The sequence below is a fragment of the Haliotis rufescens genome, unplaced genomic scaffold, assembly GCF_023055435.1.
Source record: "Haliotis rufescens isolate VD_foot unplaced genomic scaffold, xgHalRufe1.0.p SCAF_16, whole genome shotgun sequence".
NCBI classification, from domain to species: domain Eukaryota; kingdom Metazoa; phylum Mollusca; class Gastropoda; order Lepetellida; family Haliotidae; genus Haliotis; species Haliotis rufescens.
Window position 1 is genome coordinate 4,568,964 of NW_025963846.1, and position 21,371 is coordinate 4,590,334.

Genomic DNA, 21,371 nt, shown 5'->3' on the forward strand with positions numbered 1-21,371 from the left:
CTTCTCAATAATCTCCAATCTCCTCACCTGCCTTCTCAATAATCTCCAATCTCCTCACCTGCCTTCTCAATAATCCCCAGTCTCCCCACCTACCTTCTCAATAATCTCCAGCCTCTCCTCGTTGTCATACAGGTTGGGGATGTCACCAGTGTTCAGGATCATGTTCACATCCTCCAGGAATGACTCATCCTGTAACAGTTACCATGGTTACAGGACCACAGATTTTCATTTCATGCTCTGTTCTGTCCAATGCGATACTCTATGTACAAGCACATTTTCTATATATTAACTACAAATAAAAGACCTGATCAAAATTTCCTTCTTGCAGAACTTCTGCCAAGTTGCCCCACAATTCCCTAGTACAAACATGTTGCCCCAATATGAGTGAGTGAGTGAGTGAGTGAGTGAGTGAGTGAGTGACTATGGTTTTACGCCGCTTTTAGCAATTTTCCAGCAATATCACGGCGGGGGACACCAGAAATAAGCTTCACCAATATTACTGAGTACAACATGCTGCAACTGTACCATCCTAGGTTCTCTAAACACAGCCCGACTGACAATGGAATATCCACATCAAAGACACATGATAGCTCAGTGGATGAAGTCTTTGCCTCAAGGATCTTTTAGCCATGTTGGACAAAGGTTCTAGTCTGCTTGCTTTCATGTTTTAAGAGAGTGCATACCTTCATTGACCCCAGCTGTGCATTACCTTACACAGGCAGAACACACAAACACATTACTACATGAGTGTGTGTATTTCATACTGAATTTACCCAAGTTCTTGGACGATCATGTCAACAAAGCCGAAGGGTATGGGTTTTATCACTTTATCACGTTTGTTTGTATGTTTGTTTATCATTTAAAGCTACACTCAGCGATATTTCAGCTACATGACAGCAGCTGTAAATAATTGAGCCCGGACATGACAATCCAGTGATTGACACCATGAGCGTTGATCTACACAATTGTGATAGGATGACATGCATCAACCAAGTCAAAGAGTCTGACCAGCTGATGCTTGTGATTAGTATGGGTTGCTGAGGATCAATTCTAACCCAGATCTTCACTGAGGAAGAGCTATCAATTAAATATCATTTGTATTGGATGCTTGCCTTGATCTGATGGTCGCCAAACAGGAAGACCGTGGACACTCCCTCGTCCCCGGCGCGCCGCATCATACGCTTCAGATCATCCCTCCACTCCACAGTCGTGTAGTTCTTGGTGATCTCAATTTGAAACAGCTCAAAGTCCGACATAAACGCTGCCAGTCGGGTGACGCTCTGACGACCGCTGCCCCCAATACCTGGTGAAACAGAGCATCACATAACATGATTACCCAAACTCATTAAAATCAGATCTTAGTTCCCGCTATCGCTAAACAAAGATCTGAGAACATCCCATTATGGGTCACGTCAGAATGACCTTTCATCCGACCAATCAAAGCGTCGCTTACCAGATCATGAAAGTGACAGTCGGCATGTGTTTTCTAATCATGCAACCTCCAAAATGGTAACACGGGGTATTCCGAACGACAGTTACAACCCGTACGACTGATTCCATCAAAATTATCGTCTATCTCTCGTTTCCACAGGATAAACATTTGAATGGAGTTGTGTTGTACAGTACATGGGAAGCACTGCCTTACAATCTCAACCATATATTAGACATTCCGTAATGTTTGTTTGTTCAGTTTTCAAAATCTCAATCAAGAACTGTGTAAACATATTTTTCAAGCGTAGTCTGAATTGGAAGTTGCCAGGGCTGAAACGAGTGCCGTGAAGCTCGAGAAAGCTGCCTTCTAATTGCATGGCTGATGTCGACTTCTTGTTAGTCATTTCAGTAGTCAGTCAAAGTTCGCGAAAGGTCGTTCCGACGTGACCCGTAATAGGATGTCCTCAGATCTTTGTTTAGCGACAGCGAGAACCTAGATCTGATTTTAATGAGATTGCATGATTACCATAACTATTGCCATCTATGCCTCATCAGAATCATATTACATGGGTGAACCTATTCTCTTCTGAAGGAGTAATGTTTTTTGTCACAACAAGGCATACCAGTGACTCACTCCGGCGCAAGTGGTAACTTAGCATAACACCACTGCCACAGGCTAATTTGCATGTGACCGGACTTTCCTCTTGTTTGTAAATAAACGCACTTATTATGAAATGAGAAATGATTAGCCTAATGCAAGTATTTTGTTACAATTTACATACTGTTTTTCAAAATTTTATAGATAGGTGCTTGACAATATATATATTTATACATCAAAGTGATCATATTGCCAGCTCTCTGTTGGGCTTTGATGACAGCACATGGAGCCATACAACCCATCTAAACAAAGGATGACAATGGAAATGGAAACAGTTTTTAGTGTTTTAGGATTTTTTCTTAATGACATATGTTTATCTAGATGTGAAGACTTATAAAAAATGAAACAGATGAAAAACATATGCAAGATCTTCAATGGACTGTGTAAGATGTGGCGATTCGTCACATGGCGCTCGACTGTGGCAGAGGTACTATGCTGGCTGCATGGAACTCTGGGTAGGAGAGTGATACCAGTGGTTGACACTATGAGCAATGGTCCATGCTGTCAGGGAACACACAATTAGCAATGCGACACATTGATCCACATGGGGTACTAGGGACCGTGGGGAAAGGGTGGCCCAGTCGTCTAATGCACCCTAATTCGCAGTGCAGAGTTGCATCCCTTGGCCATGCCCAAAACATGTGCTCATGCGTTTGAATCCCTGGTTGCCAAGACTATGTTTCCAGGTTTGTCAGCACTACACCCATGCTCTTGGGTTTCACCAAAGAGGTAAACGTCTGAGACCTGCATCACTTCAGGCTTTTCTCCCACATAAAGCTGACACGCTATGATATACCATGTTATGTCGTGTATAAGGCTAGTTTTTCGTACCTAAAATTTGGGGGTTTTCATGGAGGGTCAACTTATACACAGGGTTGAAGCGTTAAGATAATTGACCCCCCCCCCCCCAACACAAAGATACTACCGTGAGCATGTAACACTGGAAATACCATGTCAGTCCATAACTGGAATACTGTTAAAAGTGGCGCTGACCCAACTCACCCATTCTACTCGGAACTAAATAAAAAGAGAATTTGGCTTAAATGGTGTGATGTCGACTTACACATTTTAACACCTCATGATGGCTTGTGGGTTGTGAGATCTTAAATCATGAACAGCACATTCTTCAACATGAAAAACGACTCACCCACTAGGAGACAGTGACCGTTTGGCTGCTTGAGAACTCGACTAATTCTGGAGATGTGTTCGATGGCAAACCTGAACATGACCAGCTCCATCGGGGCTTTGCTCATCATATTGTATTCCTCCAGGTTGTTCTCAATTGTCTGAAGCAATCAGGTCAACAGTTCAAGTCCAAACATCAAACACAAAACTCTGCATCATTCCCCCAAAGTATTCATCATAATGAACTTTTTTTTGTTCAATATATGTGCCGTCATTGTCACAAACAATATGCAAAAATGTAATTTCCCTTATATCACAATTATGTTTCAAATTTTCCAATCATACACTGAAATACCTGGACTTTTTAATTACATGCTGACCAAATGTATTTTACAATTTAGCTATGGCTAAAAAAAATAGTCTTGTTCTCAGGCACTGCCCACATCTTCATAAAGTTTGTTGCACTTTTTGTATTTATTTCCATTATTTTCAAATATAAAAAAAAAATATCCTAATACTTAAAAAAATTTGTGATCCAATATAACATGCAGTTACTTCCCTTAACATGCACACTGCTTTACTGCGCATCTTGTCTTATGGTCATGGCGGCAATAGGAGTTTGTATTGTTGTTTATGTAGGAGGCCCTTTCCAGGTTGATGGTATATAGCTGTTTATTTGGTTACATACTACTCTGAACAAGCAACAACAACAACAAAAACACCGCCTACCTGCACAATATTTTCAAAAGTCAGCCTGAGAATCAATTGTTTAATTTTTTTAAGCCTAAGGTCTGTAATTAAGTTCCGACATTGGTGTGACTGAGAGTGTCCCCAGTCAGTCGATGCTCTGTTGTACCTACCTCCCTGAGTTCATCCAGGTTGAGGATTTCATCATACAGTTTGTCCTCCCCCTTCTTCGTGAGATAGTCCCCAAACATGAGGCTGCGGATGGTGTCGTCCCTGATGGACTTGCCAGGCTCCAGCAGGTGGGTGAACAGGCTGTTCATCTTCTCCTTGAAATGCGACTCAACCACTGACTGCAACAACATAGGGCGACAGTGTGGATACACTGGACTGGTATTGCCTGGGATTCAACCACAGACTCATTGATGATGGATGGATGGATGGATGGATGGATGGATGGATGGATGGATGGATGGATGGATGGATGGATGGATGATGGATGGATGGATGGATGGATGGATGGATGGATGATGATGATGATGATGATGATGATGATGATGATGATGATGATGACATTCAGGGGCATGCTCAAAGCGCTCTAATTATCCTGGTCACTGGATTAGTGTGCACTCAAGAATCATTCTCCGAGGTCAGATACGTTGTCAACATTACCAAAGAGGTGAAACCCATCAGTCATCTCCTGATCTGAGGCAATGGACCCTATGTCCACTGATAAAAGATGTTAAATCAGCTAGGGTTTACATCTTTGATCTTTGACAAGGGGTCCGACCTCGTATCAAAATGTTACTTGTGGGCTTAACCTCTTTCATCATGTAGACCAGGCGTCCAACCTTGGATCAGCAGGTCCGTGGTTCAAATCCCATCACAGGAATTGGATATCTTAAGGCTGCTACACATTCCTTCAGCTACACCATGGGGTTTATTCTTCTATGCTATAGGTGCATGAACAGTGTTGATTTCAAGTTCTATAAGTATTCCAGACCATGTTCAATCACCCAATGTTTGAGATTCACCTATGTGTGTTCTCCAGAACAATGCTCCAAGTAATCTTCAAGCATTTCATGTATAAGAGAGAGAATTTATGGATGTCATTTGTTTTATTATGAGGAACACAACATTTTGGAGTATATGCTTACTCCTTCATAAGTCAATGTCAATGAAATCAGATCTTAGTTCTCGCTATCGCTTAACAATGATTTGAGGACATCCCATTACGGGCCATGTCAGAAAGACCTTTTATCCAACCAATCAGAGCGTCACTTACCAGATCATGAAAGTGTTTTCAAAACTTGCTACATCGAAATATTTAACAGAGGGTATTCCGAACGGCAGTTACGGGTTTTATGATTATATCCATACAATCTAGGCCATCTATAAGCCATTCCAGAATGTTCTTTTTAAAATGTTTAATCGAGAATACGTCAAAATATGTTTCGAAGCGTAGTCGCCAGTTTGAAACTAGTGTGATAAAGCTCGAGAAAGCTGCCTTCTGATTGGCTAATGTAGATTTCTTGTCAGTCATTTCATTGATTGGTCAAAGTTCACAAAAGGTCGTTCTGACATGACCCGTAATGGGATGTCCTCAGATCTTTGTTTAGCGGTAGCGAAAACTAAGATCTGATTTTAATGCGATTGTTCATCAGTTGAATGCTGATCAAAGCGTAAGCATATACACTTCTCTCTCTTATGTGTATCACGTCTAAATGCCAATCAAAGACTTGGTGTCATGTACACCCCAGCCCCTCCTTCCTTTATCTAGGGCGAGCATTTTTATATTTTGGACGCCTCCCTTTTAAAAATGCTGGATCCGCCCTAGTGTAGTTTTAATGTAACTGTGTTTGTTTCTATTTACCTTGACCATTTTGAAGAACGTGTTGCGATCCTGGTCATCCACGAGTCTGTCATAGAACACACGGTACACCTCGTGCACCCACAGGCGGGAGAGCTTCTGTCCTGCATTACCGACAACAGCTGACACCACGGTCCCTTTCATCAACAGGATGCCCTGACAAGACAGTCCGGCAAGTTGTACTAATATATTTGATCAACTTTTATTTTTTTTCCCAATCTTCTAAACACAAAAACACTTATACATTAAAACATAAGGATTGCTTTTGAAAACAGTGACCACTAAAAGCGTCATGGCATCGACCGTATTCCTTCCTGGTTCAGTATAAGGTAAGTAAGAGTGAGTATGGTTTTAAGCCGCTTTTAGCAATATTCCAGCAATATCACGGCAGGGGACACCAGAAATGGGCTTCACACAATGTACCCATGTCGGGAATCGAACCCGGGTCTTCGGCATGACGAGCGAACGCTTTAACCACTAGGCTACCCAACCGACCCGGTTCAGTATAAGGGCCAAAATAGCTGGACTGCCAGTGTGATGATGTTCAATCAGTGAAAGGTGTTGTTGTTTTTTTGTTTTTTATTGTTTGTTGTTAAACATTGTACTCAGCAATATTCCAGCTATATGACTGCAGACTGTAAATTATCGAGTCTGGAACACATAATCCAGTGATTGACATCATGAGCATGGATCTACGCAATTGGGATATGATTACATGCATCAAACAAGACAGCGAGCCTGACCACCAGATCCTGTTAGTCCTAGTGATGAGTGAGTGAGCTTGATTTAATATTGCTTTCAGCAGTATTATAATTATATCATTGCATATCAGCTTGAAGTGAGAAGAAAAGATCATGGTGATGCAGGTTTTTGACGTTATCATTTTGGCGAAAAATAATTGGTTTCTCATACACCTCAAGGACCTAATTCTGCATAGCAAATAATGGTCCCTGGGATAACTGGGCCACCTGCATCTTCCCGAGTCAAGGGAGTTAACTGACTTTAAAAGTCCAGTTTCCACCCTTGCCGATCTAGGCTGGAATTCCTGGGCTCGATCGTAGTGCCACCAGTGGTTATTATGAGTTATGTCCCTTCTAAGACCAATCAGATTCCACATCTAGTATCACTTGCATTTGTTTCAAACAAAATGGCGACGCCCAGTCAAGACGATCTGGTCAACAATCAAGATCTATATTGTGATAAAACAGGTCTTACATAGCGAACTGCATCAAAAACATGAAAAGACTTGGAAAATATCTGTTGACATCAAGTTGGCGGTGCACATGCTTTGTAAAACATGCAATCAACCGAAATATGCACGACAGTTTACTAACCGGATTTTGATTTTGTTACGCGATTTTGATTGGACTATGCATAGACTTGTTAGTACAGCCAAAATCTAACTCCATAATACCAGCCTAGTTCGGCAAGGGTGGAAACCGGACTTTTATAGTCAGTTAAAACTCCCTTGCCTCGGGAAGATGGGCCACCTGTGTCCCCCAATCAGTTCTGTGATCAAGGGTGTAAAGCACCACAATATCATGACATCCAATTACCGGTACCGGTAATGTTAAGGATCTAGGGTGGAGGATACGTAGGATCTAGGATCTAGGATATACATATACTTAGTTTTCTTACCTGTACAACTCTGGCAAAGTCTCGAAGATTGAACAGATAGTGGGACTTGGACGGTGTCGGGAGGAAGTTGGTGATGGCCATCTGGTAAACCTCCAGAGTGGCGCCAAGCAGAATCTACACAGAGATGGAACTCATGCTAACATCCATCACCTGTCCATTAGTGCTCTGGACAAGGTGCCAGTCTCTACGTGCTCTGTACATGTTACTAGTCTTCAATTACATTAGGACTTGACTACAACTTGCAACTGTTCCTCAGTTTGTGTCACAATAGTGCCCACAATTTATATTTAATTAATTTACATTTATTTATTGTTGCTATCGGTGAAATAAAGTATCAGCAATTAAAATCATCTTGCATTTGTGTCCATATTGAGAATTCATACCAAATTCTGGTATTTCCCTTAATCTCGTAAATGAAGTATAAGAAACTAGTGTGTATATACAATGGAAACATTTTTGCCTGAGAAGTATTTAAAGAAACTAGTGTATATTTACAACATAACCATTCAGTATCTAGTATCAGGTGCTTCCTTGTTAAGCCAGGCAACATCTGAGAAACGGTAGCAATTTTATATCATAACAATAACTGTTGTGTATGTGCCCATGTTGATGTCTCCTACCCTGGAGAACCTCCTGAGGGACGTCTCGTAACTCTTGAAGTGCCAGTCCATGATGGGGGAGAAGATGTTCTTCATCGTCTCTTCATCAAATGTCTCAATGCCAATAACATTAAAGTGTCGCAGGAAGCGCTGTGTGACGTTGTTCCTGCCGCCACCAGGGGGCCCCATCGCCGCCAGCATCACAATGTCCACCAACTGCAGGACTGATGTATCCTTCCTGCAACATGGTCATGTTAGTGCTGTCACTCTCTACTGGTGCTGTCACACTACACTTAGTGCTGTCATGCTCTTAGTGCCGTCACACTACACTTGGTGCCCTCACTCTCTAGTGGTGCTGTCACGTCATGTTAGTACTGTTACGCTCTTAGTGCTGTCGCGCTACACTTAGTGCCGTCACGCTCTATTGTTGCTGTCACGTCATGTTAGTGCCATCACAATACACTTGGTGCTGTCACGCTCTTAGTGCCGTCACACTACACTTAGTGCCGTCACGCTCTATTGGTGCTGTCATGTCATGTTGGTGCCATCACGCTCCATTGGTGCCATCACAATACACTTAGGCTGTCATGCTCTATTGATGCCATCACAATACGCCTAGTGCCGTCACGCTCTTATTGCTGTCACACTACACTTAGTGCTGTCACGCTCTATTGATGACATCACAATACACTTAGTGCCGTCACGCTCTTATTACCATCACACTACACTTACTGCCATCACGCTCTATATGTACCACATACCTGTCATACCAAAACCCGTGGTCTATCCACTGTCGCAGGATCTCTATGGGAGGTTGGGCGCCATACCTCTCCTTGGCGGGCATGTTGAGGTCATCCACAAACACACACAGCTTCTTGCCCAGGGTTGGCCCATAGACTCCCTTCTTCCTCCTGGAGACAAATGTATCAGCAACAGTTGATTACAACCTACTGCTAGCTTGTGCTGTGTCTGTTCTTGAATTGGGTACTTGGAACCCCCCCCACCCCACATTTGTCATGCTTGTACCCCCATATTAAAGGGGGCAGGGACCCATTCCACAGAGCAATCTTAGAGCTTAGGTGATCGTAACTCCCATATGTTAACATAGGCTTACAAAAGTTGTAGCACTGAAATGATGGTAACTCCCATATGTTAAAATAGGCTTACAATAGTCGTAATGCTAAGGTGATCGTAACTCCCATATGTTAACATAGGCTTACAATAGTCGTAGTGCTAAGGTGACCATAACTCCCATATGTTTACATAGGCTTACAATTGTCGCAGCGCTGAGATGATCGTAACTACCATATGTTAACATAGGCTTACAATAGTCGTAGCTGAGGTGATCGTAACTCCGATATGTTAACATAGGCTTACAATAGTTGTAGCGCTGAGGTGATCGTAACTAGCATATGTTAACATAGGCTTACAATTGTTGCAGCGCTGAGATGATCGTAACTAGCATATGTTAACTTAGGCTTACAATTGTTGCAGCGCTGAGATGATCGTAACTCCCATATGTTAACATAGGCTTACAATAGTTATAGTGCTAAGGTGACCGTAACTCCCATATGTTAACATAGGCTTACAATAGTTATAGCGCTGGGATGATCGTAACTCCCATATGTTAACATAGGTTTACAATAGTTGTAGCGCTGAGGTGATCGTAACACCCATATGTTAACATAGGCTTACAATAGTTATAGTGCTAAGGTGACCATAACTCCCATATGTTAACATAGGCTTACAATTGTTGCAGTGCTGAGATGATCGTAACTCCCATATGTTAACATAGGCTTACAATAGTTATAGCGCTGAGATGATCGTAACTCCCATATGTTAACATAGGCTTACAATTGTCGCAGCGCTGAGATGATCGTAACTCCCATATGTTAAAATAGGCTCATAACAGTTGTAGAGCTAAGATTGCTTCGTGGAACAGGACGTCATACTACTACACACAGTTGAGATTCAAGCAAACACTTGAAGCATATGTACCGGTCAAGTTTAGAGAAGATGATGTCCTGTGTTTGATTGGCTGATGTTTGAGCAGAGAAGTTGATGTTGTTGATGATGTATTTGTCTTTTGGAAGCTGAAGTAGGAAGTTGTTGGTGATGGCGCTTTTCCCCGTTCCTGTCGGGCCCACAAACAGCACAGCCTTGTCCTTGCTGAGGAAGCGCTCCAGGAAGTACCTCTGTCTCTCTGTCTCCACTGTGTTGATGATCAGGGCGTTAATCTACAAGGGGAGATAAGCACAATTAGCAAAAAGGTCCTTTTTCGTTCATCTCCTTTGTTTCATGATCAAACCTACCACTAGACATTCAATCATATTTCACGCTTGATTACGTAGGTAAATATTACGTGTGATCATAAGATTTTTCACGAAAATGAAACTATTAACACCACAATAAGATTTTTATCAGTTATTTTCTGATTATTATTCTACATGTTTAAGCTTAAGAGGATAAAATATAACATCATGATTAGCTGTCATGTGAAAACATGTTTGAAATCTGATACTTACCAATGTGAATTTTGCTTACCAGTATGTATATATATATATATGGTCAATATTTTACACCAAAAAATCATTAGGTCGTTTAAATGAACATATTTATATACTGATATCTGAAAAGGAAACATAGTGCTTCATTTTTTATTATAATATCATCATGTGTTCCTGTGATTTTGTTTTGATTTGATTTGTTTGTTGTTTAACGCCACACTCAGCAATATTCCAGCCATATGACAGCAGTCTGTAAATAATCCAGTCTGGACCAGACAATCATGGCCAGTGATTGAAATCATGAGCATCGATCCAGACAATTGGGATACGATGACATGCATCAACCAAGTCAGCGAGTCTGACCACCCGATCCCGTTAGTCGCCTCTTACGACAAGCATAGTCGCCTTTTAGAGTAAGCATGGGTTGCTGAAGACCTATTCTACCCGCGGATCTTCATGGGTGATGTTCCTGTGAAGAACACTGATAAGCTGATATGATTTTTATGATCTGATGAACTATGGCATATTTTACCTGAGGAACATATATCTTTACATAAAGCAGTAATATTAAGGTTCGTAATAATTATAAGAAACTGAAAAAAATAGCATGGGAACTTACGTTGATGCACATAATGATACTAAACACAAAACACTGGGATTCTGTGATGAAGACATAACAACAAACCAGGTGTTTCACACCTGTAATTAAGCATAGGAATGATATTCTAGGACCTGACTGTCACAAGCTATGAACAGGTTACCTCAACCTCACAGATACACAAGCTGGAGTCCCACCGTCTCATGTTAGGGGAAAGAAATCTAGGATTGCTAAGTGATACTGAAGGTTTCAGGACAAGGCATATAAAGTATTGTGGTTCCAAATCAAGTGTGGTGACTGAGAAAGATGATTTTATTGACCTTTCCACTAATTTTATACAAATTGTAATGTTTCACCCATGTTAAACTGCATTTTCATTAAACATATGCCCTACACACAAGAGTTCTTGTCAACCGATAAGCATTTAGGATAAAAAAATAAAAGTCTTGGTTCTCAGGAACCGCCCGCATCATCATAGTGTCTGATGCTCGTTTCGTTTTTATCGCTGTTTTCAAAAAGATTAATGCGATCCAATAAAGCATGCAGTTACTTCCCCTTACATGGACACTGCTTTAGTGAGCATCTCGTTTTACGGTCATGGCAGCAATAGGAATTTGTATGCTTGTTTATGTAGGGAGGTCCTTTCCAAGAATGAAGGTACACAACTGCATATTTTGTTACATGCCAGTTTGAACAAACAACAAAAAACACCGCCCACCCGCACTATATTTTCAAATGTCATTGCCTGAGAACCAGTGCTTTTATTTTTTTATCATTGTGTATGATGAGATCCACAACAGTATTAAGCCGTCATGAGTTTCTAATACTATAACAAATGAACAGAAATCATCCAGAAAATAAAACCCCTTTTAGAGATATTTACTTCAAGATATTTGAATACTTGCCATCAATGCCTGGAGATCTGTACATTGTAAAATACACTTAAAGATACCACATTTTCAAGTCTTTTATGTAAAAGTTAGAAATCCTTGATTTTCCTGATACTTATAATATTCTAAAGTACACATAATGTGATATATACGTCTAATTATTATACAATTATTGTTAATTTTCATATTTTCAGGTCAGCAGGTACATAAATCCATCCTAATCCAACCTAAGGTTATTCTTTTTAGATCAGAATCATTTAATTATATGCAGATACGAGAGTAATGCAATATACTTTACATACTAACACCCCGCGTTAGTAATGATGATATATCAATACACGTACATTATATCGCCTTGTGTAATAAGACGCACATAGCTTGATGCAGCCATACACGTTAAATAGAACCTGACACACAGATGGCTGGACGCAGGATGCAGGACGCAGACAACGGACTCCACATTGAGAGGGACACATGCACTAACAGTGGGTTGATTAACAGGGGAACATACGCCTAGGACGCTTCTAGGACAGCAACATGGCTGGCATGGGAGGTTGTTAGTAGCCGGAATGAACAACTAGCTTACCATGATACGAAGATCTCTATCTCGCTGTCAAAATCAATGTCACATGATTGAAATGTTAATTGCAACTAGATAAATCCAAATGATTAAAGGAAGATATTAATTCAAATTGTTAAATCTATGATAAAAGTATGAATGAAAAGCATATTGACCACAGTGATGTCACAATTAGTTGCTAATCATGTTTATTGTAACTGTATATATATCAAATGTCATTATCATTTAAAAGGAGTTTCAGACAACACATCTTGAAGACAAAAATAAGCTGTTTGCCAGCTGTTTGGGATGAGGCAGACATATACAGCTGTTTGAGTGGTTGGTTGGTTGGTTGTTTAACGCCGCACTCAGCAATATTCCAGCTATATGACGGCGGTCTGTAAATAATCGAGGGTGGACCAGACAATCCAGTGATTAATATCATGAGCATCGATCCACGCAATTGGGATCGATGACATGCATTAACCAAGTCAGCGAGCCTGACCACCCGATCCCGTTAGTTGCCTTTTACGACAAGCATAGTCACTTTTTACGGCAAGCATGGGTTGCTAAAGACCAATTCTACCCCGGAATCTTCACGGGTCAGCTATTTGAGTGGGACAGATTTGGACAGGTTGAGGGCAGGGTTACGAAAAATCATCTACATCGTTGGGACCATCACAATGGAAAATGATAAATATTGATAATGATGGTTATAAACTTTTGCCAATTTTGCATCCTTTGGGAGGGTTATGAAACAATAAGAATGAACAGTTTTGCAGAGTGAAAAAAACATTTTCGTGGAGTGTCATTTTTTGGACTAAATCTCAAGACACCATCTCTGTTATAACATGACACTCTCTATGCAATAAAAATCTAAAGGAAAAAAAATGTTACTTTCTTTTTCGCCTTTCTTGCATAAAACATAAAATTACAGCATGGAAAGAAGGGTTAACATTTCATGCAGCAAAATGCTTTCAACACTTGAGGGCATTGTCCCCTCTACACTAACAACTATTCAGCACTTCTCATCTCCCATCTTCCAGAGGCAAGGGGGAGTTTACTGACTGTCAAAGTCCAGCTTCCACCTTTGCTGAACTAGGCTGGAATTTCTGTGCTCGATCATAGCACCACCAGTGGCTAAGTCCCTCCTATTGACCAATGAGATTCAGCCTCTTATATCACTTGCGCTTGCTTCAAACAAAATGGCAGCATCCAAGGAAGGAGATCTGATTGATAATCAACATATTTATTGTAAAATAAACAGATCTTACTTCGCGAAGTGCATCCAATCTTGTGAGCACCTTGATTAAAAACATAAAAAAGATTTGGACAATATCCATTGACACTATGTCGACATTACACATGTTTTGCAAAATCTACACGGCAGTTTACGAAACGGATGTCACTTTTTGTTAATCGATTTTGATTGGATGATGTATAGACTCATTAGACCAGCCAAAATATAACTTCATAACTGCAGCCTTGTTCAGCAAGGGTTGAAACTGGATATTGATAATCAGTTAACTCCCTTGCCTCAGGAAGATGGTAACCAGCTGGAGTAGGTTTTACAGCAATACTACAATATTGAAACAAGACATGGGAGTGGAGGGAACTGTGAGATGGGAAGCAAGTCATCATTGACAGAAAAAGGATTTCTGTGAACTTACTAAGCCAATATTACACTTCTCTGAGAGCAGCATCAGCAGCTAATTATTAGGTGATAACCTGGGCCCACTTGCACAATGCGATCTTAGCGCTACGACTATTGTAAGCCTTTGTTAAAGTATGGGAGTTACGATCATCTTAGCGCTAAGATCGCTTTGTGCAAGTGGGCCCAGATCACAGTGACTAGAATCTTATTCATGACTTGGGATGGGTATTGGGGGTTTAAAGTGAATCACAACGTATTGCAATATGCATCACACAAAACTGTATAATTCTAAATTTTGAATTCAGAAGCAATCTGAAACATCAAGGTATGAATGGAAGTTCATTAATGTTCAAAACAAGATGCTGGTACAACATAATGTTTACTCATTCAAAAAATATGCGGCCATCTTGGGGCCACAGATGCATGCTGAAAAAATTGATATTGTGATACGTATTGTATAAAGAATAAACCTTAATTTACCGATATAGCTGTAATAATGTCAACCCTTATTCCTGACAGTCTTGTGGGGTATAGCCTTGCGGTTCTAGCACTGGTTGGTCACACTGAAGACACAGATACCCTTCCAGACACAGTGTTAAGGCCATCCTTGGAGGAGCCAATTTGTTTGTTTGTTTGTTTGTTGTTTAAAGCCGCACTTAGCAATGTTCCAGCTATATGACAGCGGTCTGTTAATAATAGAGTCTGGACCAGACAATCCAGTGATTGATATCATGAGCATCGATCCACGCAATTGGGATGCAATGACATGCAAGTCAGCAAGCCTGACCACCCAATCTCATTGGTTGCCTCTTACGACAAGCATAGTCGCCTGATACAGCACACCTAGTAATGCTGGGATGGGGTTAGGGCAGCCCCATGGTTAAAGAGTTGGCTCATGAACGGACTGGACCATGTGATTCCCAACACCGGTACAATCAGTGGGGGTAGTCACAGCTCACTCAGCAAGAGTGGTATGTTTATACGATTACTTTATGAAATCACTGTAAGATTGCAAGAGATGGTGAGACTTTGTGATTTCAAATTGAAAATGTAAAAATGATACTCGCATATTTTATAGATTAGTGGTTAGTAGTTCAGAGTTTCAGGAAATAAAGCTGTTTAGTAGGAACTAGTAGGTACAAAAGCTACTAAATGCAGGGACAATGATCAGCATAGTCTTTTAACAATCTCATTAAAATCAGATCTTAGTTCTCGCTATCGCAAAACAAAGATCTGAGGACATCCCATTACGGGTCACGTCAGAACGACCTTTCATCCAACCAATCAAAGCGTCGCTTACGAGATCATGAAAGTGACAATCAAATGTGTTTTCTCATCATGCAACCTCGAAAACCTTAACACGGGGTATTCTGAACGACAGTTACGGCTCGTACGACTGATTCCGTCAAAATTATCGTCTGTCTCACTTCCGTTGGTCAAACATTTGAACGTAATGTCCTCAGATCTTTGTTTAGTGGCAGCGAGAACTTAGATCTGATTTTAATGAGATTGAGTCTTTTAAGTGGGATTTGTTGTGTGTAAATCGATAATACCGGTAAATAGCTCACACAGATGGAGTGATATTACATGTCTTTTGAGGGCATTTAGATTTGCTTGAATAACTTATTTGGTGATATGAAGTCACATGAAGTTCACATATAGCCATTTAAGGCTTATTTCACACACAAATCTCCTTTAAACATAATAAAATAGTGTTTGTGTTAAAACAATTATGATCTAAAATGTTACATGAGTTGTTTGTCATATTGAATAATTATAAGAAATACCATAATGGTTAAACCACAATTTTTCCCGCAACAAAGAATAAATTGCAGAGCAGAAAAATGACTGGAGAAGATCACATTATATTATTTCCCGTTGTCAGAAACCTCAGCAATGACATACCGTATTCGACATAATAAGCGCCCAGGGCACTCTCAAAATTAGAAATAGGGGGCTCTAAATAGAATATTATTTTGGCGAAAAAACAACCGAGTTGAAAGATCGTAAATTTCGTGGTTTATGCTGACAGCCAGAAATGTTTATATACGACAGATATATTTTTCCAGAATTTAATTTCCCATGATTAAGGATGCATTTAACACACGTATTATACCCGAATAAATAAGTGTTGTGTACATTGATCAACTGGAAAGGGGGCTAATTGGGATTGTTCACTATCCAATATATTAGCAAATATCGCTGTGGGCGCTTATTAGACCGGGGCGCTTATTACGTCGAATACAGTAATAGTAAACTAAAGCTGTAAACAGTCAACTAATTATGTTCAATATGTCAATTCAGCGTTTGATGAAAATTTAATCCAAAGTGACACAGGTCGTAGACGTTTACCACTTTGGTGAAAACCACAATCCATGTTGTAGTGCTGACCAAGGATCATATTAGTGGTGAATCTGACATTTGACTCCATTATTAGCAGATCCTGGCAAGGCTAAGGGATGCAACTCTGCATGCCAAACTGAATGCCTCTATTGTCTCATCTCCCCTAACAATCAATACACAGGCCAGCACAATCTCACTGCTTGTCTTGCAGATTCACCGTCACTGTTTAGCAAGTTTACAATAAAACAACAACATTTAGGTCTGAAAACTGTTATCTCAACATTTGTTCTTTCCAGTTTGCCAATGCCATGACAAATTAACTCCAAAGAGGTGTGTGTTATACACAAGAACATAGGGGCGGTCGGGTAGCCTAATGGTTAAAACGTTCTCTCATCACGCCAAAGACCCAGGTTCGATTCCCGAAATGGGTACAATGTGTGAAGCCCATTTCTTGTGATATTGCTGGAATATTGCTAAAAGTGGCGTAAACCATACTCACTCACTCACTCACTCAATCACTCATAAACTGAGTTACTGATTTCATTTCTTAACAAAGTTTTTAGTTAGTTTGCTCATGTCTTCATGTATTGGAAAAAATCAAGAATAAAAGCAAATAACTTGACCTCGCCTTACAAATTCTTTCCTGATCAAATATAGAATGTTATACATCTGATTAACTTATGATAATTTCTCTTTTATTATACAGTACATTATCACCTAAGAAGATAACGTGTACAGATCAGGTAGACACAAGTGTGCGAAAGTAGAAACACCTAACACCTCATTGTTAACACCATAACGTCATTGTTACCATGGCAACAGATGTACACTTAATCCCCAAACCACAGAAGGAAATGTTAGAATAAGCTAAGTGAAAGTATTAGTACAACTGTATGAGTAAAACGATATGAATTGCCTGGGAAGTCACTTTTATTTTTAAACTAATCACGATCATATAGGATAAGTAATATATTTTTTATATTTTTTTGAAATAAAAAAATGAAAGCATATAAGACCTTCATATTTTACACAAAAATATTGTCAAAAAGATGACTGCCATGTACAAGACTGTCATCGTGTAAGCTGAAAGATTGCTTTCATCCAGGTTGTAGGTGTGTTGAGATATCCTACAGAGTGGTACCACAGAGTGCAAGGTGCGGTCAGATCGCTCTAAGTGACCATTTGTAAAGTTTGGGAAAATAACCCAACATAGTGCACAGCTGTTTTATTTACACTGTTGTAAATAAGGAACCTGCCATCCATATAAATTGTTTGTTATTATTGTACAGGTGCAGCTTAATCAGATTTGTGTTGATATATGAAGATGGGATTCAGATCCTACTCAGATCCTACTTCCCTAAAGACAACTAGTCTTAACATAACTGTTTTCTAATTGAGAAATATAATAAATATAATATAATAAACATATAATGACTTTCAGTTAAACAAAATAAAAAAGGTGTCATTTAACTCAAATTCAATTGTATATTCAACAAGCTGTACAAGTGCATATACATGAATATTTTAGAGAAAAAGAATTCTTCTGAATAAAGCATATTATTTCCTCCATGGGCATGTTGATCATTTGTCAGGGAAGTAGGGTGCGAAGTGCATACATGGAGAGGATGAAGTGATTCAATACATTTCTTACCGAATCATCAGATGCAAACACGCTTTGTGGTTTTGTCTTTGTTGAACAAAAATAAATAACACACAATTTATTACACAAAGATATTATCAAAGTGATTACACATGTGCATTAACAGATTAATTTCAGAATATTTGTATCACTGAAACATACTTCATTATAACTAGTTTTCTTCAAAGCACTAAATGGATCTACCCATGCGTTCGTGAAAAACTCATGTTATTCCGGGACAAGGCGAATAGCAACTCTTCCCCCTCTCGTGGCCATTGTTGCGACCGGGTTCCATCTAAGCGCAAAGGGGCGTAGCTAAAAGAACTGTCAACTTGTTGCGTAATGATTCACGTATATTTCCCAATATATTATATAACATCGGATGCAATTTAAAGGACATCGGGACATGCGGTATTATCCAGTATGACTGAACACATTTCACTGTCTTGGGTATATTTTTAGACGCAAGCCTTATGTACTACAATTAACAACTCTCAGGATGAAATGATTGACTGTTTACCACAATTTACAACTCTCAGGATGAAATGATTGACTGTTTACCACAATTTACAACTCTCAGGATGAAATGATTGACTGTTTACCACAATTAACAACTCTCAGGATGAAATTATTGACTGTTTACCACAATTTACAACTCTCAGGATGAAATTATTGACTGTTACTACAGCGCATAACTCCCAGGATAAAATGATTGACTGTTACTACAACGCATAACTCCCAGGATAAAATGATTGACTGTTACTACAATGCATAACTCCCAGGATAAAATGATTGACTGTTACTACAATGCATAACTTTCAGGATAAAATTATTGACTGTTACTACAACGCATAACTCCCAGGATAAAATGATTGACTGTTACTACAACACATAACCCCAGGATAAAATGATTGACTGTTACTACAATGCATAACTTTCAGGATAAAATGATTGACTGTTACTACAACGCATAACTACCAGGATAAAATGATTGACTGTTACTACAATGCATAACTTTCAGGATGAAGCATAACACGTGTGGCTGACCAACATACAAGCTAAGACACTTGACATGCTAACTACGACCCCGACATACTAACTACAACCCCGACCTACTACGACCTAAGACACTGACATGCACACACAAGTCTACTCATACACACATGCTTCTCTTGCCAGTAAGAAACGAACAACTCATTATTATTTTATTAAAACTTGTAAAATTGTAATAATATACAGTTTTCAGGTTTTTTTAGACATAAGCCTGTCACCTTTAGTTAAATACTAATTAAACATCTTGAGTATTTTTATTTTTAAATCACATGTAATAATGTAAAGAAAGAAAGGCTTGTCTTTTTTATTTTTAGAAAAATCCCACCACCTGAACTTGAAGATGCTAATAGAATAAATGTTTTCTTTTTCAGTTAGTACTTCTAGTTAAAGTTAATTATTAACCTCCAACATCAATACAAAATGCACTGATCAATGGTTAATAATACATATACAGTTCAAATAAACACTTTGAACCATCTAACCTAACTTTGAATCCCCATTACCTAAAGATATACCTATAGTTTTACATTTAAATGTATTTATATTTTTCAATTATTAACTAAAATGATACACATATTTTAGAATAGTTGTGAAATGTTGTTTTAGTGTAAGTATCTGCCAACAGTTGTCATCGTAGCAGCCTAATTTCACTAATTGTCACTACTACCAAATATTAATTTGTTTGATTAATGTCAGTTGTTACACAAACATGATCACATTCAGTGCTGGACCTTGCTTACCGTGGTACCTTCCTCCTAGCAAGGGAGCAATGATTATAAGGTTAAACTGACATGTACAACACAACTGTGATGAAGTAGAAGCACAAATGCACTGTAGCTCACCATATTCACTTCCTAGATTGCTACTTTAAGACTCAGAAATACCCCTACAGCATTGTTGTTGTTTGTTGTTTAACGCCGCACTCAGCAATATTCCAGCGATATGACGGCAGTCTGTAAATAATTGAGGCTGGACCACACAATCCAGTGATTGACATCCTGAGCATCGATCCACACAATTGGGATATGATGACATGCATCAACCAAGTCAGCGAGCTTGACCTACTGAAGGGTCGCTTCTTACGACAAGCATATTTGCTTTTTACTGCAAGCATGGGTTTCTGAAGACCTATTCTACCCCAGATCTATACTGGTGACTACAGTATTGCCTACAATGGAGACAACATATCAATTAAGCCAATAAAATATGAAGATTTAAAACTATTTGAAATGATCTTAAACTTTTTTAATCAAAATAGATACTGATCAAAACCCAATTCTTTCATATTACTATAGTTAATGTGTCATGCCATGACAGATTGACTACAGTACTATGAAAGAATCAGGTGTTCTTTTACAAGTTTTATTTGTTTTGTGTTTCATTAAACACAATAATCAGCAATATTTCAACTATATCACAGCAGCCTGAATATCAGACCAAACAACCCTGTGATTGATATTATGAGCAAAGCCCCTCGTGGTCATGGTAATATACAATCAAACAATCACTGAGCCTAACCATCTAATCCATTGCCTCTTACAACAAGCATAGATTACTGGAGACCTATTTCAACCCTGTATAACATAGGTTACTGGAGACCCATTTTAACCCTGGATAGCATAGATTGCTAGACACATTTTAACCCTGGATAGTATAGATTGCTAGAGACACATTTTAACCCTGGATAGTATAGATTGCTAGAGACACATTTTATCCCTGGATAGCATAGATTGCTAGACACATTATTAACCCTGGATAGTATAGATTGCTAGAGACCCATTTCAACCCTGGATAGTATAGATTGCTAGAGACCCATTTTAACCCTGAATAACCTAGGTTACTGGAGACCCATTTTAACCTTGGATAGCATAGATTGCTAGAGACCCATTTTAACCCTGGATAGCATAGATTGCTAGACACATTTTAACCCTGGATAGCATAGATTGCTAGAGACACATTTTAACCCTGGATAGTATAGATTGCTAGAGACACATTTTAACCCTGGATAGTATAGATTGCTAGAGACCCATTTTAACCCTGGATAGCATAGATTGCTAGACACATTATTAACCCTGGATAGTATAGATTGCTAGAGACCCATTTCAACCCTGGATAGCATAGAT

The 21,371-nt window shown here is 39.3% G+C and overlaps 1 protein-coding gene across 1 annotated transcript in view; it reads right to left on the reverse strand.

Moving 5' to 3' along the window:
• LOC124144297 (dynein axonemal heavy chain 3-like) overlaps positions 1–21,371 on the reverse strand; it is a 179,631-nt gene that overhangs the window by 59,576 nt on the left and 98,684 nt on the right. The window contains exons 43-51 of the mRNA XM_048396807.1: positions 10,004–10,242; positions 8,767–8,916; positions 8,027–8,243; positions 7,407–7,520; positions 5,772–5,924; positions 4,075–4,251; positions 3,237–3,375; positions 1,113–1,303; positions 94–189 (exon numbers count right to left, since the gene is read on the reverse strand). Coding sequence (XP_048252764.1) covers positions 94–189; positions 1,113–1,303; positions 3,237–3,375; positions 4,075–4,251; positions 5,772–5,924; positions 7,407–7,520; positions 8,027–8,243; positions 8,767–8,916; positions 10,004–10,242 — 1,476 coding nt within the window. The remainder of the gene's footprint in view (positions 1–93; positions 190–1,112; positions 1,304–3,236; positions 3,376–4,074; positions 4,252–5,771; positions 5,925–7,406; positions 7,521–8,026; positions 8,244–8,766; positions 8,917–10,003; positions 10,243–21,371) is intronic.